Below are 13,877 nucleotides of genomic sequence, written 5' to 3'. Positions count from 1 at the left end.
TAATTTTTATAATATTCTAGAAAATACAGACATTTTCTAACATTTTTATTATTTTATAAGTAATAATTTAGTTTTCATAATCACTTTAAATTAATATAAAATAAGAATGATTAGTTGGTATGTAAATAATTAAACTGAATGTATTTAAAATATATAAATATATATATTTATGTATAAATCTTATTTAAGTTTTAAATGTATTCACATTATTTTAGTACTTTAATATACAAAGTTATTACACAAATATTATATAAATAGTGGGTTTACAATCAAATTAAATAATAATTAAATTATGAACATATTTTATTAATTGTTTCCCATGGTAAGAAAAGACTTTTAGTGTATTCATATGCCAAATGTGGATCTGCCAAAGCTGAAAAATTTTTTTAATTAATTAATTATTTTTGATAAATGTATTTAGTATTTATTTAATTATGATTTAGTATTTATCAGAATAATTTGATGACAAATGTGTCTATTGCTATTTTAATAGAATATAATACCATATGAAACAAATAATTAAGCATTTTGATTTAAAATAGAAATGAGAATAAAAATATAAATTACTGATATAATTTAATGCATTTATTCGTACATTTTCTGTTTGAAAATATTTTTTAAATTAAAAATTATAAATAGTAAAATTATACATAAATTATTAATTTCTAGAAAAATAAAACCATATAGATATTAAAAACATATATAAAAAAAGATAATAGAATAAAAAAAATGTTTATTCAATAAATATTTTAGTACTTATGCAGAATTGAAACCAAAAAGCTTACCACATTCGGGTATTTTAGATTTATGAGGAATCTCCAATAACGTGCAATATGCACTTTTAATTAATTCAGTTTTTGAGTCTTGAATATTTGAGGAATCCCAGCATACTTTAATTGATATTCCTTCTGTAATAACAAGAACTAATTAATTTTATTAATTCAACTAATCTAAATTTTTTTTTACCTTTTTCCCAATTTTGAATTATAGAATTACATGACATATCAATTGATGAAGCAAATAAAAGAGGAATTAGTTTTGGTCGATCATTTAATGTTTCCTTGCAACAAATAGTAGTACTTGCTGATTCAATAAATAATTTTAATTGCCAACAATAAAAACTACTAGGTGGTTGAGGTAAATTACTTAATGTCTAAAATAACATAGTTATTATTAACACTTTAGCTATATAAAAAAAAAAACTTATATACCTTCATTATTGGCATCCATAAAGGTAATAAAAATATTTTGTCATGAACGATACAATTAAATAATATTTGAGCATATTGTCGAATAACAGATACTTGAGATACTTGATAAGGATTGTTAACCTTATCCCCACTCAGATTTAAAAAGTAACGAACCATTTGAACAATTTTTGGATCAGAAGAAAATCCATAGATGGTTTCAGGCTGTAAATTAAAATACATATTTTAAAATAGTTCAAACCATCTAAAATTTGTTTATAAAAATTAATTTACCATTTTAACTTACAGAAATAGACCAGGAATTAAAATCATTTGAACTCAAAGTTTGGGCGATGAGAGATTTGTAACCATTTGGATCTTCTGAATATGATAAGTGACCAGCTTTATGCTTGACATTTAAATAACTGACATTGTCCAACATGTTTCTAGAATTGAAATTGTTATTAAGAAATACAGTAGTCACTCGATAATTCGAAATTCAATGGATTAAGCTAAAAATTTGATTTAGAGAGGTTTTTGATTTACTGAGTGTTCGAATAATCGAGGGAAAAAAATGAATATAATATATATATATATATTAATATAATAATTTTCTCTGTCTGATCCTTAATGATTAAGGTGTTAATGTAAGAGGGTCCTTTTGTTTGAGTATAGTTGAAAGCGTAAAAGCTGGCTGGTTACAAAAACGTAGAGCAACTTCTTTTTTTTTTCACCTGCCTCAACCACCATGATCACTTTAATTTTTTCGGTGATCGACAAACACTAATATTTTACAGTACCCATATTCCAATTGGCTACGTTTTATTCAATTTCAACAACTGTTTACCCATTTTAGAGGTTTATTTTGGTAAAATAATATGATTAAAGTCTAGATTAGGTAGGTAAGGTACAAAACAATTTATAAACTATGTTAATATTTAATCGCCGTCGTTATTAATTTCATTGCAAGTATGTCAAATAGCTGTATATAATCTTTAAACATATGAACATATGTCTAACTACGTCAAAGCAAATTTGAATTATAGAGATTATGAAAAAAAAAATTTGAATTGCAGATTGAGTTCCACAAACAGAAATTTTGAATTATTGAGGGGACTGGAATACAAGTATTATCTTCTAATTATAGAGGTTTTCTCAGAGGATTCAGCGTTTAGTTCGATTTATAGAGTTATTCGAATTATCGAGTGACTACTGTATACACAAAATTATTAAAAGATAATTTAGAAATAAGACATAATAATATTCATATGAGAGCAATAAAAGTAACAAAAAAGAAAATAATAACAATTTTAAAATAAGTCATACAAATTACTATAACATAATTAACATAAAATTGTATTGAAATATATTCTACAATTTTTAAATTTAGTTTAAAATAAATTCAACACTTTCTTACTCAAGCTTATCCCAATTTCTATCACGTTCAAATACTATTGACCAATATCTTCCATCTTCAACACGTACTTCTTTTAATAATGATAATTTAGGTAATAAACATGGAGCTTTAACAGTATAATGTTGATTTTGGTAATATTTAGAATCAAGGAATATAACTTTTAAATGGACATAACACAAGTCTCCAGAATCAATGTCTCTTGGTAATATGATTCTAGGTTCAGTAGCTAAAATATAAAGATGTCTGAAAGCTTGCAAATGATATCTGTATCATAAAAAAAAAAAAAAAAAAAATCAGATAATATTTAATTTGTTATGTTATAATAAATGTTACCTATTGTCATTACTATGAATTGGAAATTGAGGGTAAAATGCAATTATAAGTGCAGCTATTGCTTCTGAAGTTGTCGAAAGAGTATACTTTCCACCACCCAAAAATAATAGTCCTAAAGCCATATGGGTAGCTAAATGAGATCCATATGTAATAACATTATGGGGAGAAACACTAACTCTTGATCTCAAATATCTACAAATACGCAATACTTCTAAATCGCCAGTACCTGCCATTACCTAAATAAAAATAAATAATATAAATGTAGAACATCTTAAAACTCAAAAGGAAGTCAACTTTAAGATCTCCAATATCAAATATATTTAAATTTTTTTTAGAACAATACAGCAATCACTTACAAATGTATTATAACTTTCCAAAATTAATGGAAATGATTAATCGATATAAAATGTTTGCAGTATGCAAGGTATTTAAAATAGATATATTACCAATAATTTACCATAGATAATGATATTAGTGTAACATTTATACAAGTTTCAATAGTTGATTTTCCACAAAGTTCAGCTACTGATTTACTACATAATGATATAAACATTTGACAATAAGATAAAAGAGTATTAAAAGCTTCTTCATTAGCAGATCCAGCAAAACGCAAACCCATTGCCATACTACAGCCAGCTACAATGTTACAGTATGTTTGACTAAAAATAATTATATTATTAATATTTATAGTACATTTTTAATTTAATTAGATATTTTATATTTAAGATACTTGATAGTTTCTAAATCAGGATTTGCTATCCCTGGTTTAGGTTTGACCAAGCAATAACGTCGAATGGATTGGGGAACAAATTGTTCAATCCAATCTTTTGTGGGTAAAATGTAATCCCACATTATTAGACCTCTGGCTAACATTTTAAGTAATATAAATTCAGGATTAGTAAAATCTAAAAGATATGGGGAATCTGGTATACTCATCCAATTTGCTACAGCTCTATAAAATATAAATTTCAATAAATTAAAATTTAATAATTATAACAATTGTAACTTACTGATTTCCTGTTTTGAAATACATCATTCCTAAGGCTAATGTAGCACCTCTTGCAGTAACATTTACATTTACCATTTCTCCTTCACGAATTTGATAACTCGGATTAATATATTTATCTTTTTGTGCTCCTAAACCAAAATGTAGTAAAATATTGGTTATAGATTATTTCATCATTGTATAATATATCACAACAATTAAAATTTAAAAATTAAATTGTAAATAAATATATGAATAATTATTATAAATAACATTTTTTCTTTTTTAATTTAATTATTTTCATTACCTGTTAAAGGTTTTTTATGTCCTCCAACCATATAATAATGTAACGTATCAGCAATTGATAAATCGCTAAGTCCAACAACATCAGAACCTTTTCCTAACACAACTAAACCAAGACCAAGACTAGCTGCTAATGAATAAGATTCTCTATCAATACTATTATCCATTTCTGGACCAGGAGGACGACCTATCTCAGACAATAATGCTTCTGCTATATGTCTATGTGCAGTTTTTTGATAGAGAAGACCTATACTTAATAATGCTGCTATTTGTAGGTTTTGACTCATATCTAATTCAATTGTAGTTGGTGGTAATAAAGATTCTATAAAGATGCATAACATACGTGTTATTTCTGTGTCCATAGAACCTGATAAATATAATTAAACATAGATGAATGTTTTTATAAAAAATAATTGGTTTTATTTTAATGTTAAATTAGAATAATTATTGATTAACATTATAATAATGTGATTAATATATACATGATAATTAGAACATTACCTCTTTTAGCCGCTGCTAATCCAATAAGTATGGCAATACTGATCATTTCATGGGATCTACATAGATACTCATAAGTATTCATTGTAGCTAAGTTAGTAATATGTTTATTCAATCCTAATGCCATAAGAAATCCTGCATGTTCAGGTAATGCTTCTGGAGTACTCTGAAAAATTGTATATTAAATTAATATACATAAAATTATAAATTAAATATTATGATAGAATACTTTTGGCTTATTATATAAAATCCAAGTAGAATCAATATTATCAGCTGAAGGCATTATTCGTAGTCCAGCAGCAACTCCATTATGAAATAATGGCCAAAGATTCATGTTAGGAACAACATCTATGTGACTTAGTTCAACTGCAGCACCTCGTGGAGTTTTACCAGACAAACAAAGTTTTGGTAATGGTAGTGGTTCAGTAATAACAGGTTGGATCGATCTCATAGTGAACATTCCTCTATTTAAAATAAATTAGATTATACTTAAGAATTAAAAATATAAAATACTATAAGATCAATAATTATATCAGTATTACACATTAGTTACAAAGAATCTGATATAATCAATAAAAACTATTAAAAGTTTACACAAAAAATTAATAAGTAATTTTAAAAAGATGTAATAAATTATTTGTACTTTAAGAACATATTTTAAAAACCTTTCCTTGATGAAATTTGAAGATTTAAACAACATGCAAACATTTAAGTAACTAAGTAATAACTAATAATTTTATTTCTATATATATATCTCTTAAAATTCCAAACTAGATTAATTTTCATTTGAAAATTTGTAATACACTTTATTAAAGAGAACATTATTAATTATATTTTTTTTGTATAAATATTCATAGTTCAACATTATTTACAGAATAAATATTTTTTCTTTTACATTTTGAACTAAAATATATAATGTATAGAATTAAAATATATCATAGATAACTTTATTAACTTATGAGTTATTATAAAAATTCAATTTAACAGTATATAATTGTACTTAAAAATGTATTTAATAAAATTAAATTTATGAAATATTTTGATTTCTTGAAATGTTTACTGTTCTCCATAAAATTCCAACAAAATAAGAATCTATTGTAAAAGATTATTATTATTAAATCATATTAAATAAATTTCACCTTCCAATTGGTAAGGCCATTGTTCTTGAACATATAGAGTACAAGTATTTTTCCTGTTCTTCAACAAAGTCATGGTCACTAGCTTCTGGTGGTTGTTTTATTCCTATGGTCACTGGATGACAAGACTGTAGACAATTTCTTACATCTGTGATACGATGATCATGGTTCCATAGCAGTTTCATAATCTATGATAAATAATTAAAAAAACAAGTACTAGTATTTTAATTATTGGTAACTTAAGAAAATTTATAAAATAATTTTATATTCAAATTTATGAAGAATTAGCATAAAAAATTAATGATATCTCATTATTTATACCTCATCATCCAGGTTTTCCATGCCATCTTTTACAATATTACTATTTGTTTCACCAGCATCATTCCAATCAATCAATTTTTCAACATTAATAGTTTTAGATTTGTTTTTATTGGAAAATGTATTTAATGTCTGGAATGCTAAATCTTCCCGCATTATTAATTCATATGTTGATTTTGGCCAATTTGTAGGAGGATTTTCTCTGCATTTATCAATAACGTCACATAATAAGATTGCAACTCCAGGTGGATAAGTTAGTAAAGTTTGTTGTGTAATTCCTATAAAAAAATTAATTAACAATTTTAATTTACTTTAGTGAACATAAATAAATTAATGAAAATAGTTTGTAATATTACCAATTTTTGACATAAAATAAGTGACTTGATGATATTTTGATATTTTACATTTTAAATTTATGTTTTTTAAAGAAATGATTTCATTTGTATGGGTTTTTACACCAGCAGGATTAATGACTTTCATTAGTGCTTTCATGTGAGATTTCTTTTTTAAACACAGTGAACCATATATCTATGTAAATAATAAATATGAAGAACTTATAATTGATTAAACAATACTATATAATTAATATTCAGGAAATGGAAATTAATATATAAATATTTGTTTCCTATTACTATAAATAATACTAATTATATGTTGTACCTGAATTATATTTTTAGTCCTTCTATTGACATTTTCTATGCAAGGATAAGGATTGGCTTTATAATATTTCATTAGTAAGAAACACAATTTAAATATATCTGGAGGACTTTGTTCAAAATATGGTGGAATTATTAATTTCTTCATATTTTCATTACTCAATTGATTAGACTACACAAACATATAACATTTATCATTTAAATACATTAAAACAATATTCATGATTGTTTTTTGTAAAGCAGGTGATATATACTTACAACTGATGATAAATTATTTCTGTTACAAATCAGTGGATAATCTTTCCAATAATGATAAACATATTCTTCTAATTTTAAATCAGTTGCTAATTGATATAATAACTGCACAATCATTGGCAACAAATCATTTTTCAATGTGTTGAGTTTTAAATCCTTGAAAATTAATTAACATAAATAAAATATAAAAATGTTTTAATTTTTTTTTTTATAGAATACATACTTCATATACTAAATGCAATGAAAATAATATATCATAGATGTATGGAAATAGTACGGCATTTGTATCAATATCATTTTTTAAAATTGTATTTTGATGATGAAAACTTAAAGGATAATTTTTTGACTTATTTTTCAACCCAAGGGAAGCTGCTATTTTATCGCCACGAAGATTATTAAAAGATGATTTTAACATATATGTCCAATCTTCATCACTGCCTATATCTAAAACTCTTTGCTTCTTTGACTTTGCTGGAGTATCGTTATTTGCATTTATAGAATCATGAGTTAATGGTAAAGACTCCAAATTATAGCCTATTAATCCAAATAACATCTGAAGAAATAAATTCCATTCCTCTTCACCTGATATATTTTGTGTGCCTGGTGCATTTCTAACTGTATACCATTTTGTCATAAACTCCATAACAATTGATTTTTGAAGAACATTTTTAAGTGTGTTTAAACATTTAGTAACTATAAAATAGAATTATTAGATGAAGTATATTAATAACCAAAATATAAGTAATTTATACTTTTTCTATTACAAACCTAATGGCGAAGAACTAACAACAGGAAAATCAACTCGAATCATACTTTCATCTACATGAACCTAAAAATTACACAAAATTCACATTTTGTAATAGCTTACAAAATGAAAATAGTACATACCAATGTAACACGAGAAGCTATTGGATCTCTTAATTGTTTTAATTCCAATTTTGATGTAAAACAACTTATTGAAGATTCAGAATATGGTGTTTCATAATGCACAATAAACTGTGATTCATACTCATAAGGCGATGAAATAATACTAGCATTTTGATTTGACTGAATATCCTCATTTCTTGTAGATGACAATAAACTTTTTCGACTATATTAAAAATTATTATAATATTTAAAAATCAAGAAATTAATACAAAATATTGTAAATAAATAACTTTCATGAAAAATTTACTTAATTAAGGGGGTCCCAATAGTTGACTTATTTTTTGCTGTAAAGTAAGAAGTATTTTCATCAAATGCTGAAGACAAACTTCCAAATTGAACCGAGCCAATTATTAGTATCCCAGAGTACAGTGAAATATTATTTTGACAATCCATTATTACAGTTAAATGTCTTGCCTAGATTAAAATAAAATGAATAAAATCTTCGTAATAATAAAGTTAATACAATAAAAATGCTTTACACACATACGGTCTTACAAAAAGATTAGATATACAATAAATAATTACTGGTAAATATGCGGCATCTTTTGCTGAAAGAACAGTAACATCTCCTAATAATATATCATTAGTATTTATTTCTGAATGTTCCAATACAACACATATTAACTGTTTTTTAGAAGGCAATAAATAACATAAAAATTGTTCTTCAACAAAATTCGAAGCAATAAATACTCTTGTAGAAGCACATTGTACTTGATTCCTAAACATCAATATCTAAGTTACATAAAATTAAATAGATTTTTAAAATAGTATAGCTTTAAAAATAATTTTGTTATGAAATTTAAGATTAATAAATTTAAAATAAATTATAAATAAAATTAAGAAAAAAATGTTTATAAATGGTTAAAAGTAATGTAAAAATATATACCCCATACTATTTTGATTTTCAGTCCACATGTATTCTAAACAAATATCAGGACTAACTGGTTTAGAATTGTTGTCTCCATACATGCTTCCATGACCAAGTCTAGCATTAACTATACGAGACATAGAGGATGGTGTGTTATATGCTTGACTATTAGTAATTGTAGCATTTGGATGCCAACTTCTCCTTGAAGTATTTGATGGACTATTCCAAACAGAGGAATTGTAATGACTAAAAATTTTAATTATTTTAAAATTAATATCAAAAAATTATTATTTTTTTTTTATATGATAGATAAAATGTTAAATATAAACCTGATTGCAGTCATTGGGCTCAAAGTATTAAATGGTGATATTATATTAGGAGTACTTCGTCTGTTAAAAGTAAATGGACTAGAATTCACTGGGTGGTTTAATGATAATCTAAAGTAAAAAATAAATATTTATGAATTAATTAATATAGACATGCATTTTTTTAAATAATATAAATATACTCATTGAGCACTGTATTTATGAGAATATACTATAGGCAGAGAATTCTTTTTTTAATCACTGTTATTGGAATATATATTCTATTAGACATTATAATAACAATATTCAAATTTAAATTTGCTAAAACAATATTTACTTTATAAATTATATATCAAATATTATATACAGTAATTCAAAAAGACACTTGATGATTTCAATACAGATCCAGAGAATATTTTAATATGATTAGGCAAATTTCACAAATTTTACTATAATAATACGACAATATCATATTGTCATAATAATATAAAGTAATTTGAAAAAAACATTGAATTTAGAACAGGGATGGAAAACGTTTTTGATTTTTTTGTTTTTATTTATTGATTTAAAAAATATTGATTTTGTTTAACATTTTTAAACGTTTTTAAAAGTTATTTTTCTAAAAGGTTTCTAAATTAATATATAAATAATTAAATTAAATTATTCTTAATATTTAAAATTTAAATATCAAATCAAAATTATAATTTATATTTTATATGAAAATAATAAAATTCAAAATTTTAAATTAAAACGTTTTTAAAAAGTGCATTGGTAAAGAGCAAAGACTAAAGAGTAAGTAAAGATATAAAATAAAACACTAGTTTAGATTTCTATAAAGTCTTGTTATTGTTAAAATTAACTATTATAGCCAATAGGATAATGAGTAAGTACAATAAATTATAAAACAAATTAATTCCTAATCAACTGATAAAATCAATAGATAATAATATAATCATAATAATTGAAGCGGCAAGCATGTTATAGATTACACTATGAACCATGACCGTCGTCGTGAAAGATAATGGAATTTTATTGCCACCACTGCAATGTGTATGTGCCATGTGGACTATAGTTAATTAATGCACTATGCTATTAATATATTTTATTTGTCAACAATTACCTATTAGTTATCAGAATTATAAACTTTTTAATATATATATATTAAATTTAATATATATAGATATATATTTTTTTTTCGTAATAAATAATAATAGTATAATACTTTTCATTTTCGTTATATTTTTTTTTTGTTTTCATTTTATTAATTGATTTCATTATTATATTTAATAACGTTTTCCATCCCTGATTTAAACCATAAGAAAATAAGCATATCATATAGAACAAAAACATATAATGACAAATATGTAATATTAAATAATTGTAGTTTACACTATAATACTTTTTATACAAAAAAAGACCCTGCTACAGTTTTAAGCAGGCACTGACTAAATGTGTATTTGATAAGCATCCAAATTATGTACGGAATGAACGACTTTACACCATGTTCATCCCATCATATGTGTGTCCAATGTATTTACAGCTGGTACATAGAAACCTATGGACTTAACCGATCTTCAGTTCACAAAATTTATGAACACTAATTATGAATCAAGAATGGTTTGAAAGAGTTTACCTTTAATTTACATTTTTTTTTTACAATGTCTTATAGCGTGCAATAAAAAATTATACTTGCTGATAGCATACATATTTAATACTATTTGTTTATTTATACTTTATATTCTTCATATCTTGATACATTTTATAATATAAAAATCAATATATCAGATAATTATCTGACTAATTACTACATTTTTGATTCATTATATTACTCACCTGTCAGTTAAAAATCCGGAGCCAGCTACTAATGAATTAGACATTGCATTTATTTGATTACTGTTACTTGGAATATAAGAAGGATTTGTTGTAGAAGAATATATTGAATCTTGACCACACATAATATTGCACTCCTAACATAAATTAATTGAATTACAAGATATCAAATACAGAAAGCTAAAATAAAATAATGGTATACTTCAGCTGTAGGCTTTCTAATCCTCCAAACACTGTGTAAGCCATTTAACATATCATACATCAAACATATATTAAATTCAATACTTGTAAAAACAATTGTAGTTAAACAATCTCTTGCATATTGTAATACACTACCTAAAAAGGTTCATTAGTATAAGATCAATATTTTATTAAAAGCTACATTTCACAGTATAGAAATAGACATAATAAAATCCAAGAGGCAATATTAAAAATGTATTTGTAAAATATAAATAAAAACTGTTGAGATTTAGTGAGATATATGGATGAATGAATGATTATGCAGCATTGGTCTTTTTAATTTGAAATCAATGTACCAATGCTCTTGAAAAAATAATTCTGAGTGAAATAGGGTGAATGGATAAGCTTATATTTCTTAATATGTTTGATATAGTTTAAAAATTAAAATTCTTAACAATGTAGGCCCCAACTTTAAATTGAAAATTTAAAATATTTATAATCACTAAAAACGTCATTAAAATACTAATGTAAGAATACTTAAACTAATGGAATAATGCGTGATAGGATACTAGACGGTATTAAGTTTAGAACTTAAGTTAAAGAATTTTGTAATTTATTTTTTGTTTCTTAATTATTTGAAAAACTGTTTAGAAATTCAAAAAATTAACCGTCCTTTAAAATTACAAAGTAAACACAATTTTTTATTAAAAAACTCCTATGATTGTGATAATTGAAGCAATCAATCTTTTATATACTTGAATATCTTATTTAATTATTAAAATACATATGCATTTTTAAGTGTTATAATTAATTGGGATACTTTTTTTTTTTATAAGACATTCTATTAGCCTAATTCAATTTCTTACTAAAAATACTTCTACAAATAATGACTTTCTCTAAAACTTTTTAAAATTAAAAAAAGGAATTATTCTAATTCTTACTTTAAACTATTTGGTTACAGGATTTCCCAAAGAACCTTAGAACACTTGCAACACATTAACCTTCCCTCTCATCTACTGATATTAATTAATTTTTAATAAATATTAGCAATTAGGTAATGATATTAATAAATACCTTGTTTTAATAAGAACAAAGGTAATACTTCTTTTAATGGTTGACTCAATGAGTATATAGTAGGTAGCGGTAAAGATTTTCCAGTCATATCTATTGACACTTGACCCAGATCTCTTTCAATAAGTATTCCGAAACTTGTATTCCAAACCGAGGTAACCTAAAAATTAAAACAATTTTATCTTGTTTTAATATATCTATGGCCAATTTAATAATAATAATAATAATATAATTCAATGAAACTGTTAAAAAGTATTAAATTAGTTTATAAAATGTATTAATTTAAATATTTATTCTAACTAAAGTAAATATTATTAATCATTTAATTAAAGGATGATAATAAAAAAATAAAAATAAATTGAACATGTTTATATATTAAATAACAGTATGATATTAAAATAAAATAGAATGTTATAATAAAACTAATAGCATTAAAATAAAAAAATTAATACTCATAATATACCTTGAAATATAATGGCGTATGCCAAACATCTCCTCCTTCAGAATATAAACTTATTTTTTTTGCATCTACTATACAAATGCAAGATACAGTTTTTTCTATAAAAATACATTAACATGATATGTTAATAGACTGTAAATTATCAAATAGTACATTTGGCAGAGTAAAATTATCTCTATAATTAATATTACAACTATTTAACATTTTAATTTTCTATTGATAATAACAAAAAATTACCATTAGATTTAATTTCAAAGCTGTTTTCCTCTGGTGATACATTAAATTTACTCCACAAAGCATGACTAACATTAGTTTCCATTGTATATGTACAAATCAATGACCTACAGCTTGGTGTATAATCTTCTTTATCAGCAGTAGATTTAAATGCATTTCCACGACTATGCACTACTACTTTGCCAAAAATAAACAGTTCTTCTTCAGCTCCATCTTTTTCTCTCAAAATAAATTTTTCTTGATGCTATATTAAAATATATAACTTTGGTTTAATAATAAAAATAAATGTAATGAGGTAATGAGTATAACTATTAACATGTTCAATATGTACATTAAAAAAATGAAGGAAAATAAAATGCAACTAATAGGTTAATCTCAGAAAAATTCCATTATTGTGCATTAAAACAAAAAAATACATGCCTTAGTTTTATTTGATTCTTCCAGAGATAGAGTTGTAGCTTTTTTGGACAGAAACTCATCAGCATGCAGCTCAGGACGATCATAATATCCAACTGATGGAGTCTTTACTTCACCAATGAATCTATTTTTTATATGTTGCCGCCCAAAAGGTATGAACACCTAAAAACGGCGAATTAATATTATCATATAAATGTATATGTAAGTTTAACTCACTTGTGGGTTGGTGGCGGCCAACATTGCGTTATGTTCATCCAGATTTAAAGCATTCGAACTGATATACAAACAAGTATGATTGATGTAATAAAAGTGTTATTGTAAGTAAATTTTTAGAAATGTACTTAAAATAAATTGATAATTCATCGGATTCACTTTAAAGATGATGGGTCAGATGACACGAAATACAAGTATTACGAACGAATACTGAGCAATACACGTTTTTAAAAATTTGAAAATTATGGAATAACCGGGGTTTATCAACAACGTATGATAAGAAA

The 13,877-nt window shown here is 24.2% G+C and overlaps 1 protein-coding gene across 1 annotated transcript; it reads right to left on the bottom strand.

Moving 5' to 3' along the window:
• Window positions 1-290: 290 nt before the first annotated feature.
• On the bottom strand, window positions 291-13,845 carry LOC112679739 (anaphase-promoting complex subunit 1). Its single transcript, XM_025549647.1, has 32 exons — window positions 13,597-13,845; window positions 13,384-13,542; window positions 12,967-13,207; window positions 12,733-12,827; window positions 12,273-12,429; window positions 11,221-11,354; window positions 11,022-11,155; window positions 9,213-9,320; window positions 8,902-9,129; window positions 8,541-8,733; window positions 8,263-8,429; window positions 7,977-8,178; window positions 7,857-7,917; window positions 7,312-7,781; window positions 7,092-7,244; window positions 6,838-7,005; window positions 6,534-6,705; window positions 6,181-6,455; window positions 5,863-6,047; window positions 4,953-5,187; window positions 4,727-4,889; window positions 4,230-4,592; window positions 3,948-4,074; window positions 3,668-3,889; window positions 3,395-3,596; window positions 2,938-3,173; window positions 2,605-2,868; window positions 1,495-1,633; window positions 1,212-1,412; window positions 967-1,153; window positions 786-908; window positions 291-373 (listed from the first exon to the last, which is right to left on the bottom strand). Exons 1-32 carry the CDS (start codon window positions 13,618-13,620, stop codon window positions 291-293), a joined length of 5,871 nt encoding a protein of 1,956 aa, XP_025405432.1. The 5' UTR covers window positions 13,621-13,845.
• Between the last annotated feature and the right edge of the window lie 32 nt (window positions 13,846-13,877).

The sequence above is a fragment of the Sipha flava genome, unplaced genomic scaffold (genome assembly GCF_003268045.1).
Source record: "Sipha flava isolate LNK unplaced genomic scaffold, YSA_version1 167_pilon_pilon, whole genome shotgun sequence".
Taxonomy (NCBI): Eukaryota; Metazoa; Arthropoda; class Insecta; order Hemiptera; family Aphididae; genus Sipha; species Sipha flava.
Note: the sequence above shows the minus strand (reverse complement) of the source record. Positions and strands in the feature narration are given on the sequence as shown.